Raw genomic sequence first — 24,560 nt, 5'->3', positions numbered from 1 at the left:
CCTGTGACCCCATCACCATGGGTCACTGAGGCCGCTGTCCCACGTTACGGGTGCATTGCACAATTGACAGGCAGGCTGCACAATAAACGTAGCCCAGCCACACGTGCAAAGACATGCCTATGTGACAAAAATGACCCTCCCACTATAAAAAAAAGGCCATGAAGTTAGCGCTTGGACATGTGCAACAGGTTTCCAGCCAGCTTTAATTGAACATGGGGCAGCAACAGCACAGCGTGATGGCAGAACCGCCGCGCTCGCTTCCACGCATCCGGAGAAGACGCAGAAAAGACAAGCCTGCCACTACACCGGCAGCTGAAACGGTGCTGGTGGAGAGATTCCTGGACCGTGATGTGCTTGGAAAAGAACAGCCATGCAGTCATTCGTTCTTCCCGCCCACCAAAGAATCCAGGCATGTACAACAAATACCCTCACTACATGGACAGAAAAATCAGCTCTGAAATTCAGGCAGCACGCATGTATTGAAGTACCGAAGTGTAAATGTTATGGTGAAACCTTGCGCTTAACTATACAAAGAGCAGCAAAGAGGGGAGAAGATGGTAAAAGAAACACTGATTTGATTTACTAATAGTCTTTATTAAAGGTAATTGCCCATAAGTATTCCAAACAGTACTTGCAATGTATTTGTGTATATTAAATGTGTGCCTGGTATTCTTTCTGGAAGCTGACTGGGAACTGTTTGTTAATGCTGCACTCAGGCTTTTACATAAAACATACCTGAAGCTTGACTCTGTGCAATGCTCTCAGGAAAAAAATTACAAAAGAAGAACATAGCTATGTTTTAACATGGCTCTAAGCATAAGACTCAGCATAAAGGTGAGCATAACAGAGGAAAGATCTCAGTCCTCTTCTCCCCACTACACTTAAGTAGTAAATTTCAGCCGGGGAATAAGTGTTTGGAAGATCAAGGCCTAATATGACGTTATATAAATTTCAGTTAAGAAAGTTACTTCCAAATAATATGCATCGCATATGTTAATTAAAACATTTCAAAATGTACATGGACAACTTTAAAAACTTCAGCAGTATCAGTAGCACCTTTTCAGCTCAACAGCTTCACTTATTTCATGGATTTATAATTGTGCTTAAAGAGAACCTTGTGAGAGGCAACATCTTTCCTGCACAGAGGTCCTAGAATTGGCAAGTAAAAAAGCATCCATCACATACATCATCACATAGATTGTACTTTTGAAAGAGCCACCCAGATACCACATGAAGAATTGCTGAAGTACAGAAGGAAAACCCCCATCAATCTCATACCACTGGTTGTGACTTATCACCTCTCCCTGGAACCTATACAGAAAATCCTCAGACAATTGCAACCCATACCAGAAGACCACATTCTTAAAGAGATCTTCCCAGAACCACCCATCCTAGCCTTCAAACAAGGACCAAACCTTGCCAACCTCATCACCAGAAGCAAACTTCCTATGGCCCAAACCATACCGAATGGATCCAGACCATGCTGGGACAACACATGTAAAACCTGCCAACATATCCAGTACCCCCACAATTACTATACCCTACAACAGAACCATCAGCATTCCTGGATCTTACAGCTGCACCTCCAGAAATGTAATACATCTCATCCAGTGTACCAAATGCCCTGATGGAAAATACGTAGGAGAGACCAAATAACAAGTGCTCACCAGAAATTTCCAGCCAGCTTTAATTGAACATGGGGCAGCGACAGCACAGACACAAATACACAAATACTGGTGGGGGGACATTTCTCACAAGAAAACCACTCGCTCTCCAGTCTCTCAGTTCTAATCCTCAAAGGGAACTTACAAAACACCTTTCACAGATGAGCCTATGAACTTCACTTCATCAACCTACTGGATACAAAAAATCATGGACTAAATCTAGACAGTGGATTTATGACACATTGTAACCTGCCTAACATCTGACTCCCCAAGTACCTTTCCATATTTACCAGCTACATTCATTCCTCCCCCCCCAACCTGTCTCTCATCCATTGACTCCTCAATTTACATCTTCACTGACTGGCTCTCTTGCATGCATACCAGCCTCTGGCTTCTTTACTATTCATTCCATCTAGAAAGAGCAGAGTCAACTGCAGATACTTCCTCAGCCTGATGAAGGGTATTTACCCAAAAGCTTGCAAAGAAGAATTTTTCCAGCTGTTTGAGTTGGTCTAATAAAAGATATCAGATTTACCCAAAGAATCTTATCTGTCCACCAGTCAGTCTCTAACATGCCTGTCTTGTGCCTGATTTCAGACCATGATTAAACTACCTTTCTCAAGCTTTTTTGTGTGTAGGAAGGGAATGTGTTATAGCACATTACTCCCAATAACAGTTTGCCCTGCTGAGATTAAAAGTCTTGTCTCCTGTTGAGTTTTCCCTGTTCAAATGCATCCTTCTGGAAGAAATCCTCTTGAAAGGATGAGGTGGTGCCGTACCTATATTGACACTGTTCTTTGGCATAGTGAGATGCAGTCTGTGGGTTAGGCTTAAGCCTGTTTCTGCCCTTTGTGAAATAAGTCTCTGGCTACATGCAGCTGGAGGAAGAGAAATGGTCAGCATGGGCTGCTTTTCCTCCTCACTGTTTGACAGGGTCACTTTAGCAAAACCAGACCAGGTCAGGCCCAGTCTGGAACAAGGAAGGCAAACACAGAGAAAAGTGGAAGAAAACGTCCCCTGTTAATGTCCAGCATTAAAGCAACTCTATGCATTACAGCCCAATTCTTCCCTTTCCGTAGGTATTGTAGCCTACTCTTTCTTTATATGATTTATACTTAAGGAACCGTTATCATCCAAGCCATACATCCAGAAGGCAGGGTACACAGGCTCCAAGATATTGATTTCAAATGTATGTAAGTGTGTTTCTTCTTTGGCGAGGGAATAAAATGACAGGTTCTTGTCTGACAGATTGAGAAAAACACCAACCCTCAAGGGTCTCCCTTCCTTTAATGGGGTTTTCTGGTTCCTATGCCATGCTGACAATTGTCCATTAGTCCATTCCACACACCAGGAAAGTTCAGTTCTTCCCAGTTTCTCCCCACTACCAATCTTTCTGTCAGCGATTCCGACGGCCCATCCACTGCTGTCCTTGGTAATTACTTCCCAGTAATGGAATCCAGAAGAGAAGCTTTGGGAACACATGACCTGGCTAATGCGAAACCTATTGGGAGAGTCTTTGTAACGTGGGGGATAAAGAGACACAATCACTTTCCTGTTTTCATCCTTGACCTCTAGCTGGTGATGAATTCTTTCAAGATCAAAGGTCACATTTTCTGCCCCTAAAAAAGATAAAGAAAATATTCTGATCCAAAGGCAATGGGGAGACTTGTCAAGTCAACGTTTATGAAACTTGGTAAACAGAAATGCCTCTTGTACACTGCTGGAGTTGTGCCCCATTAGGTAATCAAAATGAAAGTTGGCCACCAAACAAGAATCCTTCACCCAAATTGCAACCCAGAGCCCAATCTTGCAAATTGCTAAGAATCTTCAGCTGAACAGTAAGAGCCAGATCCTGAGCCTGGTGCTGACTCAGGCAAACTCCTATTGACTGTGACCACTGAGACTGAGCAAACCTTTGGTACTGACCTAAAGATTAAGCTTGTGAATTCCAGTGGAAACTAAGTATGGTAGTGCTACAGTGATGCAGTAGCCGTGATGGTCCAGGAATTAGGCAAGAGGCAAAAATGCCTTGGGGTGATATCTGTTATTGCAACAACTGCATAGTTGGGATAGGGTTAGATAAGCTTTCAAATGCAAAACAGTTTTTATCGGGCCTGAGAAGTGACAGCCAACACAGTATGGTAAAAAAAACAACTAACCCAGCTATAGGAGGGGAAGCTGAGGTCACTTAATACCACACAGGGTGGACCCTGTTCCCAAACGGCAATCTTACAACCAAATTGTGTGTAACAGAATAAAAAGTAAGAGGGTTACCATGCCCAACCGAGACTATAAAACTACTGCTTCATTGGAATCATGTAAAAATAAGTCTGGAAAGGATCTTGTCATGTGAATCGGTTCAAAATCTGGCTCGAGACGAGATCTCTCCCATATAAAACATCCCACACAAATGTCTGGTGAACCCGCTTTATAAAACTTCTTATTGCTGAAATGATACTACCTTTCTAGGTAATTGGTTCCTGTACTTAACCACCCTCTGAGCTGGAAAGTTCTTCCTACTATATTACTTAAATTTCCCTTGTAATTTCATAGATTTCATAGACATCAGGGCTGGAAGGGACCTTGGGATATCATCGAGTCCAGCCCCCTGCCCAAAGGGCAGGAAGTCAGCTGGGGTCATAGGATCCCAGCAAGATAAGCATCCAATTTACTCTTGAAGGTGTTCAATGTAGGTGCTTGAACCACCTCTGCTGGCAGACTGTTCCAGACCTTGGGGGCTTGGACAGTAAAGAAATTTCAGCCCATTACATTTTGTCCTGTGCCCTATGGACATGGAGAACAATTGATTGCCATCATTTTTATAACAGCCCTTTTTGTATTTAAAGACTGTTATCAACTTCCCATTCAGTCTTCTTTCCTACAGAATAAATAAGCCTTGCCTCATGTATCATGTTTTTGAGAGCTCACTCATTTTTTGTTGGTCTTCTCTGGGCTTTTTCTAATTTGTCAACTTTTTCCCTGAAGTGCAGTGCCCAAAATTGGATATCATACCCCAGGCAAGGCCTCACCAGTGTCTTGCACATTAATAACTCCCAGAATGTTACTAAGCTTTTTGGGAAACAATATTACACTACTGACTCCTGCTAAGCTGCAGTCCTCCATAAACTCCCTGCTCCTTTTTCTGCAGTACTGCAGCCTAGCTAGGCACTCCTACTTCTGGATTTGTGCAGTCAGTTGTGCCATCCCTTTGCATTTGCTGAGTGAATTTCATCCACTTTATCTCATACCCTTTTTCCCTCCATTTATCAAGATCACGTCAACAGGGCAACCCAGCTTGGTGTCATCTGCCAATGAGTGTACACTCAGTCCTAACTCAAAAATGAAGGTACTGAACAGAACCAGACCCATGTTACTGACTGGTTCTTAGACAAATAATTTTGCGTGGTGGTTACGCTACAAATTAAATGGCTGCTACAGTGTTGTAAAATGTTCTCATCCTTTAAATGAGGTAATCATAAGCAAACATCCAGATCCTCAGCTGTGTTATACATGCACATCTCCTCCATCAGTAAAGCTGCACTGATTCCCAGCAACTGAAGAACTTGCTCAAAATGTTCTAGAAAGTTGTTGGTGAATGGGCCAAAGCCTTTCATTTGGAACATCCTTTTTATTGAATTGTCATATTGGCTCACATACTTACACGGAGCAAACTGACTTGAAATAACTGGGTCTGGACTACTGTCTGCAGGCTCTGGACATGAAGAGGCAACAGTGGTCTCAGCAAGTAAATCTCCAGGTTGTACTAAACATGAAGGGAAAAATATATATATATTAGGGAACTTCTTCAAATAGCAGATCCTTAAAACTAAACACAAGGCAAAGGCAATTGCCAACAGTTACAGTGTCTGTAACTGTGAGGAAATGTAGTTAAGTATATATCATTTACACTTAAGTTATTCAAGCATTACGTACGCAACAGTGGTCACTGCACTTAGAAATGACCGGTTAGATGCATAAAGGACCAATTGGGCATCTGAGCATGGAAACAATAAGGGCTATTATGCATACAAATTAACCATGCTGTTCTACACAGGTTCTTACACTGTGCTCAGCACTCTGGTGTCCACCTGACATAGTTTTAATGTGTGATTTATTTCCAGTGTATTTCATAAACACTAAATAATCCTTCGCTCTAGTTACCCAAGTACAGAGTCTCCTAATAGTCAGCTCTTAAATCTCATAGGGCTCTCTCTTAGATTTGCACAAATACCGTGATGCATATTTGATAGACTGTCACTTGGCACTTTCACCATACAGCTAAATCATTCCTAGCAGTAATCTGTATGGGGCTGGAGAAAGCTTTTTTGGCAACTATGTCTTGGGAACAACTTTGCTTTTATATTAATCCTCTATAGTCTTGTTGCATAAGCTAATATGCTCATACTTAAGCATCCGCATGTATTTTTACAACAGTGGTTATTTAAATAACCAGAGTGCAAGAATCATATTGGAAAGGAAAGGAACAAAAAAACCCCAAACAACCAGAAAGAGGAAGCAGACTGCAGGTATTCTTTATGGAGGATATGCTCTGAGCCCACTCAGTTTTAATCCTTTGGTGTCACGACTGCTGAAAATTTGTTTCCAACAAATCAGTAAGAAACAAAAAGCATATCTTTTTGTTTTATGCCAAGTCTTTTTTTAGTTAAATCTTCAACTCTGAGTGTAAATTTCCCCCATTGCAGTAGGATCTTAACAAACAAGGGACAGAAAAAAAGGTTGACTTCAATGGGAGATAACTGTGTTCAGTACCTTTGGGAGCTGCTTGGTACTTTGCTGAATCAAACCCTGTAACGAGACAAGAGATTCCAAAATAAAAGAAAGATATAAGAACACAGCATAGGAATATAAGAAATGCCATTTATAAGGGTTCATCCAGCTCAGTATCCTGTTTCAGTGGCATAGAGAAAAGGCTGAAGTGGAGGGTGCACAGACGATGTCCAGAATCTTCCACCCCCGGCCCCTCTCCTATTGCAGCTTCCAGCACTCAGAGGTTTAGGAAGTCCCAGTCCAGAGACTGTACTCCCATCTACCATGTTAGGGCCTGTTGACGGAACTTTCCTCCAAGAATTGGCCCAGTCCCCTTTGGAACTGGGTAAAACTACCAACCTCCACAACAGTTTGTTAGAATGAGTTCCACGAGTTAATTAAATCATATATGAAAAATAACTTCCTTTGATCATTTTAAACCTACTACCCAATAGTTTAATTTTATCCCCCCTAGTTCTAGTATTTTGAGAGACCATAAAGAATAAATCCCTTCTTACATTCTCTGCATCATTTACTATTTTGTAAATCTATATCATATCCCTACTCAGGCATCAAACTGCTAGCCTATTTAGTCCCTCTTCACATGAAAACCATCCATGCCCCAGTCAATTTATGTTAACCCTCTTTGTACCTTTCCTAATTCTGCTATATTTTTTCTGAAGTACGGACACCAAAACTGTGCTCAATATTCAAAGTGTGATGCACCATAGAGTTATAAAGGGACACAATATTTTGTTTTATTTACAATTCCCTTAACAGTTCCTAATTTTTTATTTGCTTTTTGGGTGGTTGCTAAGCACTGAGCTGATATTGTTTTTAGCAAACTGTCCACAATGATGGGATATAATGTTGAACCTCATCACCATATATGTATATTTTGGATAATTCTTTCCCATTTGCATCACTTTGCAGTCATCAGCACTGATTTTCATTTGCCATCTTGCTGTCTATTCACTCAATTTTGAAATATCTTTCTGTAGGTCTTCAAAGTCCACTTTGGTCTTTACCACTCTGAATGATTGTGTCACTATGCACCCCTCTCCCCCTTCCCAGATCTTTTATAAATATATTAATATATTAAACAGCACCAATCCCAACAAGACCCCACTGTTTATTTCTTTCCATTCTGAAAGATGACCATTTATACCCACTCCTTGCTTTCTGACCCTAGAAAACATGACTAAAGCAAGCTTACCTGATGGTAGTTGCCTCGGATACCTCTCCAACATTGATTCCAATTGTTTCCTGAACTGTTCTACAGCACTTGTGATAGCAACAATCTTCTCACCATTGGGTGTTACACGAAAGCCTGTGCATATTTCTCCTTCAAACTAACAGTAACAGAAGAGAAAATTTCTGGTGACTTCATAAGGTCAGGATGGCAAACCACTAGCGAGCTCTCCATAAAGCTTATGATACACAGAAGGGATAAGGGTTCCTGAAACTTCTGAAAATACTCTAAAGATATTTCTTTGAACTTACAATACCTTTTTGTCCCCAGTGGAAGTCACAAAGGGATTTCTTTGATATATATAGTCAGAGAAAATGTGTTTAACTAAACAGCTACTCAACACATGCTTTCTCTCCCTCTAGACTTTCTTCTCCAACTCCAGGCATATGAAACTCAAGAGGTTTTTAACATGAATTTGGACTGGATACAGCAATAGACCTCTACCTATATAAAGGTGCAATTGTTGGATCTGACACTAAGTTCCTATTTCCCACCACTCCTAACAACTACCAATTACCAGGTCCAGTTTAATCAACAGGATTGTTTCCACACACTCCCCAATATGCTCTGCAAGAGGAGTGGCAAAGTGCTTTTGTCATGGGCTCTCTTAAGAGATCTGCTCTTTCTGCATGATAAGATTCCTGCACTTCTCCATCTATACATGCCCTCCCTCTGGAAAGCAAATATGTTATTGGATCTCATCTGAACCTTAGATTTGACTGAACTAATTTAAACAGATATGAGAGAAACAAGTTTGTCTTCCTACTGTATTCCACCCACTCATTGGCTGTGTCTGCATTAGCATTTTATTCTTCCTAAATTTCCCACCACTGGTAGCAACAGTGCAGACCAGCTGCCAAATCTGGAAACACCATATGGTTCCATCCTACTCAGACCGCGACAATGCTGCCCTATTCATACCAATGCATTTATGCCACCCTTGTGCAACAGGAGTGCAGCTTTGAGAAACCTGAAGGAAACATGAGAGCACGATACACCACAAAGGATTTAGCCCCATTTCTACGTACATTCAGCTGCTTCAGCAGGCTGTTGTTTGCCCCTCTTTCCATCTGGGTTTTGATTTCTGTGAGCTTGTTCAGTTTGCTGGTGAGCTGGCTAATTATTTCTTCTGTTTTTTGCTGGGCTGTTTGCTGCTCTTGTGCAATGATCCTCAGTGTTTCTCTCTCTTCCTGGGCAAGACACTCTTTCATGGCACTAAAGTCTTCAGTAATCAAGCCTTTAATCTGAGAGAGATTTTCCTGAAGGGAGCAGATCAGGACAGTGAGGACAAAGAAGTTTGGAACTTGGATATCAAAGGCCTTGTTTTACCCACGTTGGCAACTGACAACTTCATTCCAGCACAGTTATTTTTTAATCAAAGTGAAGAAGATACTAGTTAATGAAGATTCATATTTGGCACAAATCTTGTATTGCCTGCAGTGGGAATTTGGGGTACACAGGGAGCATAGGATTTGGCCTGTTTGAAAGCCAGTGGTTCTTAGTCACTATCAGAGCATGTTCTGGCTCTCAGATGTGCAAAAACATACGCTACTCCCTGGATAAGGTGGACGAGACAATGACATGAATGGCTTTATCGTACCCATACGGACCACTGGAGGAACATAGCTATCCCAGTCGGTGCTGTATTAGCTTGTCTCAAAGAAAAAAACACAGGAAATGTAGGAGTGAAAAGGGAAAATATATCTGCTGCATTCTAAATAAAGCAGGCTGTATGTCTACCTCCAAATATCAGGCTGACAAACATCCACACGTACATTTATTTCATCCATGTCCTTCTCCCGGCTGTGGATGGCATCTTTGACCATTTCAATATGCCTGGAGATCTCACTCATTTCCTCTGTCTCCTTTAAAGGGAAACATATCAGTGCATGTTTATACAACCATTACAAAGAATATCATAGGCTAAGGTAACAAGGTGGTAAAAACACCAGGGTCTTTTGTACCTTCCACTACCTGGACACTGCTCCACCCAGTTAAAGATGCAATTAACTTTCAGAAGATGTCTAATCTACAGGAAGCCAACAGGAAGCTCTTGGGCTTAGTGTTATGCAGGGGTTTAAGTGCTTTGCTGCAGATATCAAAGAGAAAAAAGGGAGAAAGGAAATTAAAGACAGTGAAAAGGGAGATAGGAAACAAAAGAATGGAATGGCAGAGTTGAAGGAAGAGAAACAGGAAACTTGAGCAAGGAAGAGATAAGAAAGGTATTTGTTAAACAGGAAAAAGAGGAGGAAATGAGAAGGAAAATGGCAAGCAGTGAAATGAGAAAGCAGAGTAAGGGGTATGGGAAGGGGGGCAGGAGGGGGGAGATAGGCTGGGGGAGAGCAGCACATGAAGGTCAAAGGGCCGGGAGCCTTACCCACCTGGATGCCCCTGCAGCTACAGGCAGTGGCTGTGGGCCTAGGTGGAGTGGCCAACACAGTTGGGGTGTCCAGCAGGCCTGGGCACAGAGAACAGCCCTGGCTGACCTCCCCTCCTTCCACCCACCCCCGGGACCCTGCAAGTCCCAGGCTTCAGGAGTTAGAGCACCACTCTCCCAGGATAGGGTGAATTGCAGCACAGGCTACAAAGTCCCCCGGTTCCACCCAAGTAGTAAATGCCCTTTTCACTCCCTTAGGGCTTATTTCCAGCGCTGAGGGGCTGCAAGAATAAGCTGAGGGAGGCAGGCTGGGCTCGCTTCCCACCAGGTTCTGTGTTACTGTCAGTAGCAAAAGTGTCTGTTCATGATGTCACTCCCTAAGGTATCACCAGGTCAAAGGGGCAAAGCAAGTGAATAAACACAGGGTGGGGAGGAAGAAGCAACTCATGGCAACTAACTCCAAAAGAAGACCTCTAGGGTCCAGGATAGATGGACCTCAAGGCCTTTCCAGATGCCTAGAGTTTGATGTCAGGGGCTCTGTGAGGAACTGCCCCCAACATTCAGCTCCCTCCCTTCCAAGGGCAGCTCTCAGCCTGTCACAGGCTGTGCTGTCAGACTTGCCTAACTGTAAAGAAATTAAATGCAAATAAATCAGATATCAAAACCCTGTTCAGGCTGAAAACTGAAACACTGAAAAGGCAGGAAATGCAGGTGTGAAGTCTCTCATGGCAGCAGATTCTAACTGCTTGCAGACATGCAACATTTTTGATTGCATAGCAGCTGGGCCCTAGCTGATCTAGTCAGCTCTCATTTACTGTCTTATTGGTTTAATGTAGGTTGGCTTGGTCCCTGTGCCTGGCCATCACTATGGTATCTAGTTGCTAATCTTGGAATTATTATTAGCTAGGCTGCAATACTTTACTCTGTACAGTGCATTTAAAATACATCTCTACAGCTTCCGCCTTCTCCTTCTGTGGTCCTTCAAGTTCAATCAACATCAAAAGAAATACCACTTTAAGGAAAAGTAATCCAGCTTCCCATTCCCCCTCAATGTACCCAACAATATTGCAGCACTAATGCAACATCCAGCAAATAGAAAAATAATCTGAGAACAATGTTAACTTGCTCAAACTGAGATGGGCTCTCTTCTTATATCCCCAGAAAAGTACTTTCTGAGATATGGCCCAGACCTGTTATACTCTGAACACACCAAAGTCCTTCATTTCCTGATTTCATGTCCTAATGCCTCCTGCCTATATCACAGCTATGTACTATTAAGTAATTAATCTAGATACGCAGTGCAGAGTATGCGTCCTGTGCTCCCATCTGGAGGAAGCCCAGCCTGAGTATTCTGCTCCCAAGATGCACTGGTTTCTTGCTCATTGGAGCCAGAGTTTCAATACATTTTACTGGTTCTTCAACTCACCCTTCCCATCTTCTGGATTATTTCCACGATGTTGGCCAGCTGTCTGATCGCCATCAAGTCTTTCCACTGAAAGATCTGCATGCAGTGTGGGCACTTGACATCTGTCCCCACCTCCTTGTAGTGCTTGCCGATACAGTCTCGGCAAAAGCTGTGGGAACATTTTATAATGATCACTGGATCTTTAAAGTAGTCCAGGCAAAGAGAACAGGTCACTTCTTCCTGGAGATTTTTGACCAGATTAGCAGCAGCCATGACCCCCGCCAGAGCGAAACACAATGAACTTTCAGTTTCCTTTCTCCTGCTGAAAGACTGTCTACCAATAAACACAGAGAGGGCGGACCCTTGCAATTCTCTCTCCAATCAGAGTCAGCTAAATAACCACTTCCCAAGTTGAAACTCTGCCTTGGTGAGCATCTGCTTCCCTATAATTTAAACCACTGTATCTTTCACAATATTCAGTATTTGTCCTTATAGGTGGTCTGTAATTAGAAAGTTCACATCAGCATCTGAATCAGCATCAGGTCTAGGATCTGGTTCAGGTTGAGACTATCGTACACTGTTTTGTGATTCCTGCATCCCCCCATGGTAGTACTCATGGGTGGTTGTCTCAGTGTCATGCTATAAGCCACCGTTTCCTGGTCACACACAGCCTGGGTTTGAATTTTCATTTCTTTCTGAATTGAATTGTCACATGCTTAAACACTCAGTCTCATTTTAAAGAGAAACCTTTACAATGGAAGCTGGACTCAGAATCATATAGAGTTATGGTTTTCAACATTTTTAGACTCGAGGACCCCTCAGAAAATGCCACCTCCTAGCTTTCACTGGTTTTTTTGATTACACTAAAAAAAATAAAGCAATTCTAATATTGCAATATAAAGTAGAAAGATCACAGCAGGTCGGACTATTTTAGACGCCATCAATTCCTATTTGAAATCTCTAGCTTTATTTTGTGAGTCATGTGCAGGTCTCTTCACAGATAACAATGCTAATATTGCGCAGAGCCCCATGGCATCCTTCAAAGGATTTCACAGCACCCTTGGTGAGAATTACTGGTATAAAGAAATATCTCAAGGCTTCTCTGCCTTTTGTAGACAAAGGTCTAGTTTTCCCAATGAAGTGCTCATTTCTTGTTCTCTGCTGCTCTCTTGTGGCTGTTTAATTTAATTTAGCATCAGCTTGATTCTGATAAGAGTTGAACCCCTGTTTTCTATGGAAGAGAGGATCTGCCCTTCAATCAATAGCATGGAGAGTTTTTTATTTTCTTTGTTGCAGACAAAATTTTAAATAGTAACTCAGAATTTCAGATATACTGAAAAGGACAAAATATGTTAAAGGAACAAGCAAAACCCAAGAAATACAAACATTTTTTAAATGACATTTAAAAAAATGAAACCTTCATAATTTTACTAGGAGGAAGCACCTTTGACCATCTGAAACCAGAGGGCACCTGTACACGCCATGGGTTTTTTAATCCTCATTAAATAGGTTTATAAAATTTAAACTTGTTTATTTTGGAGCATCACACCTGTATTAATACACACTAGGTTTTTAAGCTAATTAAGCTGGGTCCCAGTTCAGCATTGTCCCCCCCCCAGCCTGGGGCCCCCCACCCACCCTGTGCCTGTGCCCTGCAACACAGCTGTGGAAGCAGGGACCTGGCAAACAAGAAAAAAAAGAAAAAGCCACACAAGAAAAAAAAAGTGGAAGCAATTTGAAAGTAAAAGCAATTTGAAGGGGTGAACTAGAAAAAAAAGTGCAGTACCATCTGGTGGACAAAGAGGCTCATTTGCACGTCTGTGAGTGCCTTTGTGTTTGCACGCAACGAATCCATGGACACGATGCTTTAATTCCCCAAGAGCCAAACTAAACTACAATTGAGGAGTTTTAATTTAATGTACAAAAAAGACTTTTAAAGCATCGGGAAATCCCGCTCATGCAAACAGACACACAGTTGCAGCCCATGAAAGGGCAAAAATCATGGCGTGTACATAAGCTCAGAGATACCACTCCTGCCTTTGTTTGAGGTAATTTGCATCTTCACAGAACCTCACATCAACAATTCCTGCCCAGGAACATCCCATCTACTGACTCCTCTGTGAAATATGAAACATCATAACCAGAAGGAAATATGAACACGTCCTGCTTACCAACAAAACTGCGAGGTAAACAGGCTATTCCAACTTTTCTCTGAGCCTAATCTGCATATAACATGAACTTTTCCTAACAGGAGATTTTACCACCTTCAACTCTCCTATGAAATATGAACTTTAATTTCTACCCAGGAGAACTTTTACAATCTTTTCTGCAATGCCTGATGAAGGGTGTTTGCACTCGAATGCTTGCAATTAAAGAAATTTCTTTTTGCAGAAAATCTAGTTGGTCTAATAAAAGATAACACCATGAGTCCTGATTGTAAAAAATAAAAACAAAAACTCAACCTGTGCTAATGAACACGTCAGAATGTGGTCCACTGAAATGATGTAGAACAGGAACCTGCCTGTAACCAGGACCTGTCACAACGGAAGCCCAAACCAGCACTTGAACAAGAGAGATCTGAGCCACCAAGTTCAGTATTTCACTCAAACTTCCCCAGTTCTGGGGAACTCTGATCCAAGAACTTGGTTCAGACCTCTCTCTGCTTCAAATGTGGAAATAATCCCAGTCATGCAAAGCTTTTCCAGGCCCCACAAAGCTGTAAGAGAAACTCAACAAGTTTTGCTGTGTTTGCATTCATTCATTTCTCAGAAAGTTATCCAGTTTGTAACAGAACTCCCCAAAAAGCTGGTGACACAGCAGTTCTTCTGCACCCCAGCAACTATCAGGACTGATAGAGAGTCTGTAGAGATAAGCTTTTACTGGGCAAAATGCTGTCACCTGTGTTATGCATGATGCTCTACAGATTCCTTGCAGTCCTAGGGAATGGATATAGTCTTTGATTTTGCAGTGCTCAGTTTGAATAAACTCAGATAAAATCTCAATGGTTAAAAATAAACATGTGAATTAACACCGAAACAAAGCCAGCTACCACACACCATTCAAGTCAGTGGGAGCTTTGCTATCGATTTCAGTGGATGCAAGATGAGGTTGCTTTCTCCTTCTTTCCAATGATTTTTCAAAGGTTAGGAGAATTGACACCAGCATAATTCATGAGGCTTCTGGACAAGAAGCAGCTCCAAAGACCAGTTTATGGTGGGGGACAAAGAGAAGAAAAGATGAAGACTGCTTGTGGCTGGGTGTGGATGAGCAAGCTGGGATCAGTACAATGAGAAATCGAAGCCAAATCTTTTTTTTCCAATGTAAAAAATGTTCAGTAGAAATAGTTCCCCTATCCCCACGTGCACGGTCACTTCCTCATTCCGGCTAGAAGAGAGGGAACTATTCTGAGCATTTCAGCCTGCTTGGCATAGATCAGGAAGCTCTCGCAGCCTCCCTTCCCCTCTCACCCAACTTTCTTTGAGAGATTTCTGGCCCGATTTGCAGATGTAAGCAGTTCAGGTAAGAAAAGCAATGAATGTTAGGCTGCTTGGTTAAACCAAATCTCTGAACTTCTTGGCATGTCCCAGCACTAGTTGTGATAGGAGAGGAGGCAGTTCATTCAGCTGGTTCCCTGTATTCATTCAGCACTGCATAGAATAGGTGTAAAATCCGAACAGCAGTGTTTCTGCTCCAATTAGCAGTCATGCAGGGCGGGGCCATCCCTAGGGGGAGGTGAATCGGGGCAACTGGCCCAGGCCCCGCGCTTTGGGGAGCCCCCTGGAGCTGGGCGGAGCTGCCACAGCAACTCTGCACTGCTGCTGGCGGCTTTGCTTCCCACCCCCCGCCACTGTAGATGGCGGCAGCAGCTTCTTCAGGTCTGGGATGCATGGGATTGGAGCAGGGGTGGGGCCCCACATGGGCTTGCCCCAGGCCCAGCACCCTGCTTGGGTCAGCTCTGCCACCGAGTGCCCTTGCACCCAAAATTTGGCTAAAACTTCAGAAGTGGCATCTGACTCTGTGTGCCCACCTCAGATGGAATCTAGGACCTGTTCTTCCAGCTGAACTTCCCAAAGTCAGGAGAGCTCAGCACTTCTGAATAACAAGCTCAGATGTCTCACCTCAGGCCCCCAGAATCAGTGGTTGCTTTGGAAACAAACTGGCGACTTCTCTGTATGTCAGATTCTCAAACTGCAAAATGCAGATGATAATTGAGATTCTTGGAGAGTCTTAATGTGACATTATAACAGTCTGAGTAAGGTAAAACTATCTTTTATTTTTACATAGCTTGGGATTTATGTAATCAGAAATACAAACAGCAAAGGACCTGAGACTGTTCTGTAATAAAAGCCAGCGTTCATGTCCTGAGAGAAGGTGAGAAACCCAGTGAAGCCCAGAGGAGTTGCAGCTACTCAGCACCTCTTAAGAAGTCCAGGTGTTTAGCTCATGCCTCATTCTCCTCCTGAAATCAATGGTAAAACCTGCACCGACTTCAAGAGAGCAAAGTTCAATGAGGCCAGTGCTCAGCACTCTTGAAAATGGCACCCAGTGTGTCCTGACCCCAGAATACACAGCCCATCATCTCTTGGTTACTGGCTTCATGCAGTCCATGTCAGAAGTGGCTGAAAGCCTTTAATATAATGTAACAGCTGCTGATGCCCCACAGGAAGTAAGGTCGGTTGTCTCAGGCTGGTTCTTGGAGTGCAGGAGGTCATAGCCACAATCACCATTGCTCTTGTGAGCTAAACAGTCTCAGCAAACAGTCCAAGGACTGAATATGTCCTGAAACTGGAATCCTTTTTACACCTGAGAGAAGACAACAGCAAAACCAGCATCTCTTGGTTTATCGTAGTTTATCTTTCCTCTCAACTGATATGTCAAATACAACTTAACTGGCTGTTGGCGCTGCCTGAGACTGGCTTCTGATGCAAAGTGAATGAGACAAAGAAAATCAATGCTTCCCAGAGCTTTTTAAGAATGACTGCATGTGAAATCAAGAAGTAGACTCTTGGCTACAAACCCAGCTGAACAGACCATCTAAATACCTACCACTTGGCCTGCGATAGCCTCAAGGAGTAGAGCCAGGGCTGCACCTCAAAGCCCGAAGAGGGAAAGGCTATGGAAGAGGACATATCCAAAGGACTCTCTACCCAGCTCACCTGACAGCTGAATTGATCTGCTGAGGCTAAGGGTGTAAGTTAGAGCCAGCTCCAGAAAAGGGGAGCCACGACTTCTATCCTACTTCCCTACCCCAGGTCTCCTGTTAAGCAGAGCTGGGCTGGACAGAAGGCTGGACCCAGGACTTTGGACCTATAGTCTGGATTTGCTCTGCAAATTCAGAGTACTGTACATTATTTCAACCCTCTGAACCCTGACAAGTTGGACCTGTGCATCCCCCTTTTCCTCAGACCCTTCTTGCATTCATTCCCCTGCTCTCAGCTATGGCAACAAGCCTCATTCAAGATGAGGGCTCCATGGAATGTTTCCTGTGCTCAGTATTTAGCACGCAGTTGGGAGGGTTAAGGACGGTCTGCTGAGGATAACTGTAATTCCATATCTGTTAATCCCTTGGTTTGTCATGACTTTAAGCACATCCTTCCATTTTCATAAAGCAACAGGGGCCAATTCATCCCTGTATTGGCACAGGGGCTTGATCAGGAAGAGGCAGAGGCTGCGTGTACTTCTGTTCAGGAGTGAAGGTCGGGGCTGGTGCAGTCTCCAGTTTGAGCTATAGCTGCCTTGAACTAAGCCCCTGTTACAGTGACCCCCACACAAGCTGTGCAAGGACACCAGTCTGCCTGGGTCCTTTCGACTCTGTATCTACATCTTTAGAGGAAAGAAGCCTATGTGCCCACGGTGTTCAATGATATGACCTTTGTATCAGCTACCTGGAGAAAAGGTCACCATGTAACAGTGAACCAAGAAGGCCTGTTTGCTGGAACTCACCACTCACCTTAGGCAGTCACGGGCTGGGAAATGATTTCATTCAAAGCCTCCATCCACTCCTTCTGCTCCCTGTCATTCTCACATGTAAACACAAACTCCCTTTTTGGTGTGACTATGGTGAGTCCAGCTTTCCACCTCTTCCCTTTGACTCCTCTGGGTAAGCTGGCCCGGACTTCATACCCATGCTCTTTGCTTCCAATAATCACTCGGCCTGTTTCAAAGGCAGCCTTAGAGGGAGAAAGCAGGATAGTCGCAGGCATCCACAGTTGCTCAAAACTGACATCAGACTGTCATTTGATGGCAGCAGAAGTAGGTTTAATTTGGAGGGAACACTGCCATGGCTCCAGGTATGATGGGACTCAAAGGCATTCCCAACACAGAGAACTAGGAGACCTGAGTTCTCTGGTCTTTGTCACTAACTTACTAACTTCTTGCCCAAGCACAAAGAATGAGGGCAAGGATCTGCCTTGTGACCCGAGGTGGCTGACTCCATATGCCCTAGTACCTGAGAGCTAAGTTCAGTCATTTAATACAAACTCCTCAAAAGAGCCAGAACACTCAGCACCCTTCCCCCTCCCCACCAGGCCAGCTTTTCCAAACACCTCAGCTCCTGAGGTGCACAGGTCTCCTGAAAATTTGCACAATTATTTTAGAGCTGGTGTGATCACATGCATGGTGGGATCAGTATGATACAGAGCCCCTTTCAAGCAGTTCTGTTCATGAAATAAGGAGTCCTCCTTACCAATGGGTCTTTAAAGTAGATCAGATTCCTCTCCTGTGAATCCAAGCTAAACCAGCGCTTCTTGAAGACCTCCTTGTGCTAGATAAAGAATAAGCTCTTTAATGATCCAGCTTCCAGGAGCAGGGCTCCACCCACTCATGGCAGGTCCTTGGCCACCTCCTCCTAACTCTGTGCTCTGGTTCACTCTCAGCTTCTCATGCAGTTCCAAGACTCACCAGCACACCTACAGCCTCAGCTCTCTTTCTTCTCAAGGTTAACAATAGTGACACCATGAATTCTTTACCAATGTATAAACCTTCCACTGGAAGCCAGAGCTGACACTGAACAACTGCACAGCCCCACTAAGGGTTCAGCACTATTTCTCCCCACTGTAAACATTCAGTTAAGAAAAGTCTTGCCTTTTTGGCTGGTAAGAATTCACGTGTTATGTGCTGTAGTAAACCTACAGGATGAGGCACTGCAAAAAGATCTGAGAGAGATGAAATTTAACAATGGCATATTCACTACCAGCATGAAGTATTTCACTCATGATCCTTTTAGCAGTACTGACACAGGCTGGAGGCTGGGTGTATAGGCAGAGTCAGAAAATATGTGGAGAGACAACAAGAATGGGCACTGGGAGAGAGAAATCTGCATGAAAGTCTCTGCTGTAGTGGACACCTTGTGATGATGGAGTTGCAAAGTTACTAGTATTAGCACTGAATGGGTGGCTGTCATGTGCCTGTCTGTTAATTGCAACTCCAGAAACACTGCCAATTATTCCATCACACCGGCAGTTTGCAATGAACCCTCAAAGTTATATCTCATGCAAAAGTGAAAAAAAAACCCTCTGCGCTCATTACAAACTGAGACTCAGTCCATCCAGGTTAACTGGAATGCACTTAACTACAGCTCCCAGCAAATTGTTTAATCATAATCATGACAACATTAGTAAACGTTCTGCTTCTGTGAAAAAGTTATGCTTGACTAGTGTTAAGCTTTTAAATGGCGCTCAGCCATGACATTCAGGGGGAAATTTACCGTTGGTCCCGTTTTCTTCATGTAGCCTTCTTTGAAATAACGCCTCGTAATCTTGGGTACAAGCTAGAAGAACAAAAAAGACATTGGCTACCATCTCATTTAGACTCAGCTTTTTCTTCTAACTTACCAAAGCAAATCATCAACAGTTTTTGTGATTTGTTTTATCTGCATATTAAAAGGAAGTCTAAAGCAAAAACAAACAAATGTTTTTGTTTCTACAGGCCAAATTTTAAACAGACAATGTGGACGTATTTAGCTCCTGAGTTTGATCTATTCTGTGCACCGAGTACAGGATGTTCCTCCATTCTACAATGACTTGATCACTGCAAAAAATAATCTACCATTTGGGGCTAAACTGAAACTGTTTTCTGGTTACAGTGAAAGATGAGAAGTTAATTTTACCCACACTTGGTCAACATGAACTATAATAATAGTAATAATGTGCTGTGAAGACAAGCTCTGCAATAGCAACAAAAGGGGAGGGAGGGTGCGAGCCTGCAGCCAAAACCCAGAAATAGCTTGGACGCTTTCAGATTAGTTTGGGAGAACCCAGAGTGTCTGTCTCATTGTATAAGTAACATATTGTGACATTCTTCTCTGTATGGCTATCACTGTGATGCTTCTTCAGATAAGGATCTGTGTGCTCTCATAAACATGAGTATACAAGTTAGTGGCTTCTTGCCCAGGTGCCAAGAGATTGGTTGCAACTAACACAATGGAGAGAGATGAGGAGGAGTCTTGGTGCTTGTAAAGCAAGATCATAACTGACTGTTGAGCAAGGTGTGGAACAAGGGATTAGAAAAAGAGTATAGGAAGAAAATGGAAAATGCCTAATAAAGAAGCAAAAATGATATTATGCTACTGATTTTCAATTTTGAGCTAGAAAAGCCTCGATATATTTCTAAAATGAAGATTATGAGCCCTACTCACTATTATGGCCTCCATTTTGCAATTGCTAACATACACAAGTTCCATTTGTCCAAGCACACGTTGGCTCACCACCCAACCTGCATGCAACAGCACCACTTGCCACACAGCACTACCTGTGCACGCAAACCTTACCAGTAGTCTTAACAACCAGACTAGTGCTTACTGGAAATAGATGCCAAATGTATCCCCATAGAAGCCCAGAATTAGGGGCCGACCCACCCCCCAAGAAGGGGAAATGAGTTCATAAGAAGTTCTCAAATCCATTCTCTATCCTGAGGGATAATACCATAGCACAGTGCATGAGCAAACGTGTTTCATGATGTCCAGATCAATTATTTCAAGCTTTTTCAGTTCTCACCTCAGACACAGGGACAGTGGGGAAGGTGGTTCTAAGATAATGGAAACGCGCTGCCCGAATGGCATTGAACCAGTCAACAATTTCCTAAGGAAGATAGCAAATATAACTGTGAAGACAGGAATAATGCAATAAGTTACAAGTGTTGTCTTCTAAAAAGTATCTTCAGACTCTTTGCCAATTTGTCTTGCGTCTCCTAACACTGCAATGTAGAACCTAAAGGGAAATGAAGGCAAGCAACCTGCCCAGGATCACACAGTGATCACTGGTAGAGCTAAAAACAGAACAAGGTAGTCTTGCCATATACTACTTCACTGTAACCCTTAGACAAGTGATAGAACCAACATTTCTCAGTTACTACAAAAGCAACATTGCCTTTACCTTTCCACTCTCATGATAGACAAAAAGGTTCCTTGTCAGACCACCTTCATTGTATGTGATCTGCAGCCCATGGGGGTTCTGGATTTTCTCCGTCTGGAACATTGCATTCAGATCCTTAATGCTGATCACAGCTTTTGGACTTTCAGACTGTGGGTCAAAAAATATTCATGTGTTAACAGTGACTTTGTGGGAAGCAGTCAAGGGCAAAGGTGCTAACCAACTAGCATTTCCTCAATGAGCTAAAAACCAGCTTCCTCAAACAAAGTTGGCAAAGGCTAAATCTTTGTTACTTGTTTTGTGTCCATCACACTTCATTCCAAAGAAAGTCTTTTTTTCCTTGACAAATGATGCTGCACAGTTTCCTTAGAAGAAAGGGCCTGGTTAGCGAGTCCTGTCCTATCACCTGCCATCTCTCAGGTGCCAGTCTCCTTATCACTTCATTAACTTCAACACTCTCTAGTATGATTTTCCAAAAGAGCCATAAACTGTAGTTTTGCACAGAAGGGAGATGTGGTTTATGCAAGAAGGCAAGAAGTGGAGTAGTGGGTGCTTCATGAGATTAGTGCTGGTAAAACAGGAAGTAACTCCTGCCAACTTAACCCTTCTCCCTCTTCCTGTCCATCAAATATGAGGGTGGAAGGCTGGTGGGCATAGCAACAAAATCTAAGAGCCAGCAAACTGTTCAGCAAGTTGTGTGTGTGTGTGGGCCAGGAACTTGGCTACAAAACCAGACTTTGACCAGTTTATGCCTGAGGAACTTACCTCTTTGGTGTAGTATTTCAGTACCCCATCGCTTGCTGACAGGATAAATTGCCTTGGAAGGAATTGCTTGCTATCCCGCCCACGCTTCCACAGAAATCCTTCACGGCTGCCTGAAATGGAAGCTAGACACCTCAGTTTCAGTGAAACCACATACTTGCTGAAGAGGAAATGTGACTTTGTTTCTAGTCTTATTTCCATCTCCGGTTTTCTGTTTTAAAGAACACTATTGAGCAGTGGAGGGAGAAAAATGTACCTCCAGCCCATGCATCTGGGTCCTCATACTGGAGCTCAGAGGGGTAAATGCCCATTTATTAGCCTTAGGGTCAATCTGAGCTTCTCCATGTGCAATGTATCATCTACCTGTAAATGAGGTTTTCCAAGTAAGCATATACTGGCTGCACATCCTGACAGAGCATGTAGGAGGACAGTTTCTCAGCAAGGTGAAAATAAGACCACCTCAGCCAACCCCAGCCACTGAGAAGAGGTTTTCAGTCCTCTGTAGCTTTGGCTTCACAAGGGTAACAACCCTCTATAGACAATCAAGGACTTTTTACCTGAGGTACATGCTTCACGGCTGATGCTTGTGGCAACAAATTCTTTCCGCTCATACTTAGCTCTGATCCATTGTTCTCTTAAAACCCTGAAAAAAGAAAAACATGGATTAGCTCAATCCAGATCCACCTCTGATTGTTGCCCCTACCCCTTTCCAGCTGCATATGGAAACAGGCTAACCAACACCATTCAGCACAGCCAAAATACCTGTATTTTCTCATGTACAACATATAACTTCAAAAAAAACATGTTGCTGGAAACTGCAGTTTGCACTGTAAGTAAAGAAATAAGGTAACAATGTTTCTATCAGTCAAGACTCTGCTGGACAAAAGCAAAACTAACTGCACAGCATCATCAGGGAGCAGAACAAGCAGGCTTAGCTCTTTAACTGCTGCTACTCAGTTACTTAGTACGAAGAAAAATCTATTTTTTTTCCATTCTGCCTTTCAAAAACTAGGTTATTTTATTCTTTGACATGTTGCATGCAAGAAAATATGATACTAATGGCGGCACAAGCAGGGAGAAGCAAAAGTACAAAAGCTTATGAAGGTCTGCAGCCCTCAAGTCAGCAACTTACAGGCAGTCTTTAGACTGGGGAACATAATAGAAAGGAGGGACTTCTGCCTCATAGATAGCCTTTGCACAGAGATTCCCATGCTTCTTCATAAACTGCAAAACAAAAGAAGTTCCTCAATTGGGGGACTGGCAGCCAGAAAAATAAGTATTGTTTCATAAACATACCGTGAAACTAGGGACAAAGGCAGCAGCATATTTATTCTGCTCAGCCTTCTGTACACACATGCAGGTATGAATGAATGCTTGTTGTGCTTGTGTTTGACCTTTCTTCTTTCCTGTGTTCTAACAGGAAATATTACCCTTCTTTATGGCCTCTGCCCCAGCTGCAGACTGGGGATAACATACATAAATGTCTCGGTGGGAAGATGTGAGGTTTAATTTGTTAAAAAAAGAGACTGGGAGTCTCAAGGAAAAGACCCTATATATGTGAAAGTCATCGCGTGCTTATAAAGCACAATGTGCACCTACCTATGTGCTCTATAAACATAACCTAATAACAGGATGGAGGATAAGCACTTCTTAGCATGTCCTAATCTGACCATGTATCACTATGGGTTGGAAACATCACTAGAAACCCCAGAGATTAATGTTATTCCACGTTTTTTATTGACCTGACAATGTCATGACCAGGAGACAGAAAAACAACATGCTGAAATGCAGCAGAGAGAACTTGAATTCTTGCTTCCCCATCCATACCTCTACAAGATCATGCTCCCAGAAGTCAAGGCGGAGGGATTTGACCCTGCTGATTTCAGGAAGATTGCGATGAATCCCAGAGCAATTCAAACAGATAAATACTCCAAGTTTGTAAGAGGCCCATTCAGGATCTAAAGAAAAACATAAGGAAGTTTGTAGTGCCGCGCAGCATGTAGCAACGCACCGGCAAAGGAATGCCAGTCTCTGAGATTCACATCCAAAATAAAACCACATTCACGGTGCAGTCGCTGGAGTCAAATCCAGACCCAGCGTATGTGGAAATGACTCTGTTGCCGTCACGACCCATTCATCTGTTGGTCCTTCCACCAAACACTTGTTCAAAAAAAATAAATTTAGATGACACGATAACCAGAAACCTGTCCGTACGGGCCAGCCGGTGACTGAGAAACAACCCGGTGACAGACCTAACAGGTGCAACGTCTATTGGGCTTCAGCATCACTAAAAACCTAACAGCCCAATGCTGAGGTTGGTAGAAATTCAGCCTTCGGGGTACAATCGTCTATGGGCAGAAACGCCCTTTGCCAAGGCAACTAGGAGGCTTCGCAGCTTCGATGTTCTGGGCTAGGCATTTCGAGACCGAGTGAAATTGTGGAACTATCTCCGCTTCTTCCGGCTGCAAAACAGACCACCTAATCTTCCCCTGATCTCGGAGGACTCTCACACCGACTGGCTAGTCATCGGGGTGACGTCTCCCTCCTACTCCTCCATCTCTCCAAGGGGCCTCCCCACACACGGCCCCGCGGGCACGGCACAGCCGGGCTCTGGGCAGCTCCTCCCTCCCACCCAGCGTGTGGCAGAGCTGCTCCCCCCGCAGGCACCTCAGGTGAGAGGCAGAGGCCGGGTCAGGCTCACCTGGCACCCCGCAGTCGGCGCAGTGGGTGTTCCCGGCACCGCTCGCCCGCAGCACCTCCAGCAGCGCCATCCTACCGCTGTCGCGCTCCATCTCGCGAGGAAGGAAGAACCGCCCCAGGCGGGCAGGCGGTGGGGGAGGGGAAGAGGAGGGAGAAGGAGACCGCAGCCCACACGCCTCAGCCCCCTCATAGCCGCGGCTTCAAAACTAGAACCGGAACCTTGCCCTCAGGCTCCAGAACCGGAACCGGAACTAGAACCTTTCCC

At 43.6% G+C, this 24,560-nt stretch overlaps 2 protein-coding genes across 4 annotated transcripts; both read right to left on the bottom strand.

The window, feature by feature from the left end:
• Positions 1–573: 573 nt before the first annotated feature.
• Positions 574–11,738, bottom strand: RNF135 (ring finger protein 135). Its single transcript, XM_090061598.1, has 7 exons — positions 11,487–11,738; positions 9,459–9,548; positions 8,712–8,942; positions 7,648–7,783; positions 6,435–6,470; positions 5,326–5,427; positions 574–3,283 (listed from the first exon to the last, which is right to left on the bottom strand). Exons 1-7 carry the CDS (start codon positions 11,736–11,738, stop codon positions 2,754–2,756), a joined length of 1,377 nt encoding a protein of 458 aa, XP_089917724.1. The 3' UTR covers positions 574–2,753.
• ADAP2 (ArfGAP with dual PH domains 2) lies at positions 11,498–24,555 on the bottom strand. Of its 3 annotated transcripts, none has more exons than XM_090061023.1 (11): positions 24,297–24,430; positions 23,423–23,553; positions 22,728–22,819; positions 22,153–22,238; positions 21,599–21,708; positions 20,837–20,983; positions 20,459–20,542; positions 19,171–19,233; positions 18,151–18,228; positions 17,416–17,635; positions 11,498–11,634 (listed from the first exon to the last, which is right to left on the bottom strand). In XM_090061023.1, exons 1-10 carry the CDS (start codon positions 24,385–24,387, stop codon positions 17,417–17,419), a joined length of 1,101 nt encoding a protein of 366 aa, XP_089917149.1. In that variant the 5' UTR covers positions 24,388–24,430; the 3' UTR covers positions 11,498–11,634; position 17,416. The 3 variants fall into 3 exon arrangements, with proteins under 3 accessions (XP_089917149.1, XP_089917148.1, XP_089917147.1); XM_090061022.1 differs by lacking the exon at positions 11,498–11,634 and adding an exon at positions 15,719–16,268 and having other exon boundaries at positions 24,297–24,555; XM_090061021.1 differs by lacking the exon at positions 11,498–11,634 and adding an exon at positions 15,719–16,384.
• Positions 24,556–24,560: the final 5 nt, after the last annotated feature.

This window comes from Crocodylus siamensis, chromosome 8 (assembly GCF_052110815.1).
Source record: "Crocodylus siamensis isolate JL-2025a chromosome 8, ASM5211081v1, whole genome shotgun sequence".
NCBI classification, from domain to species: domain Eukaryota; kingdom Metazoa; phylum Chordata; order Crocodylia; family Crocodylidae; genus Crocodylus; species Crocodylus siamensis.
This window is presented reverse-complemented; position numbering and strand designations above follow the sequence as displayed.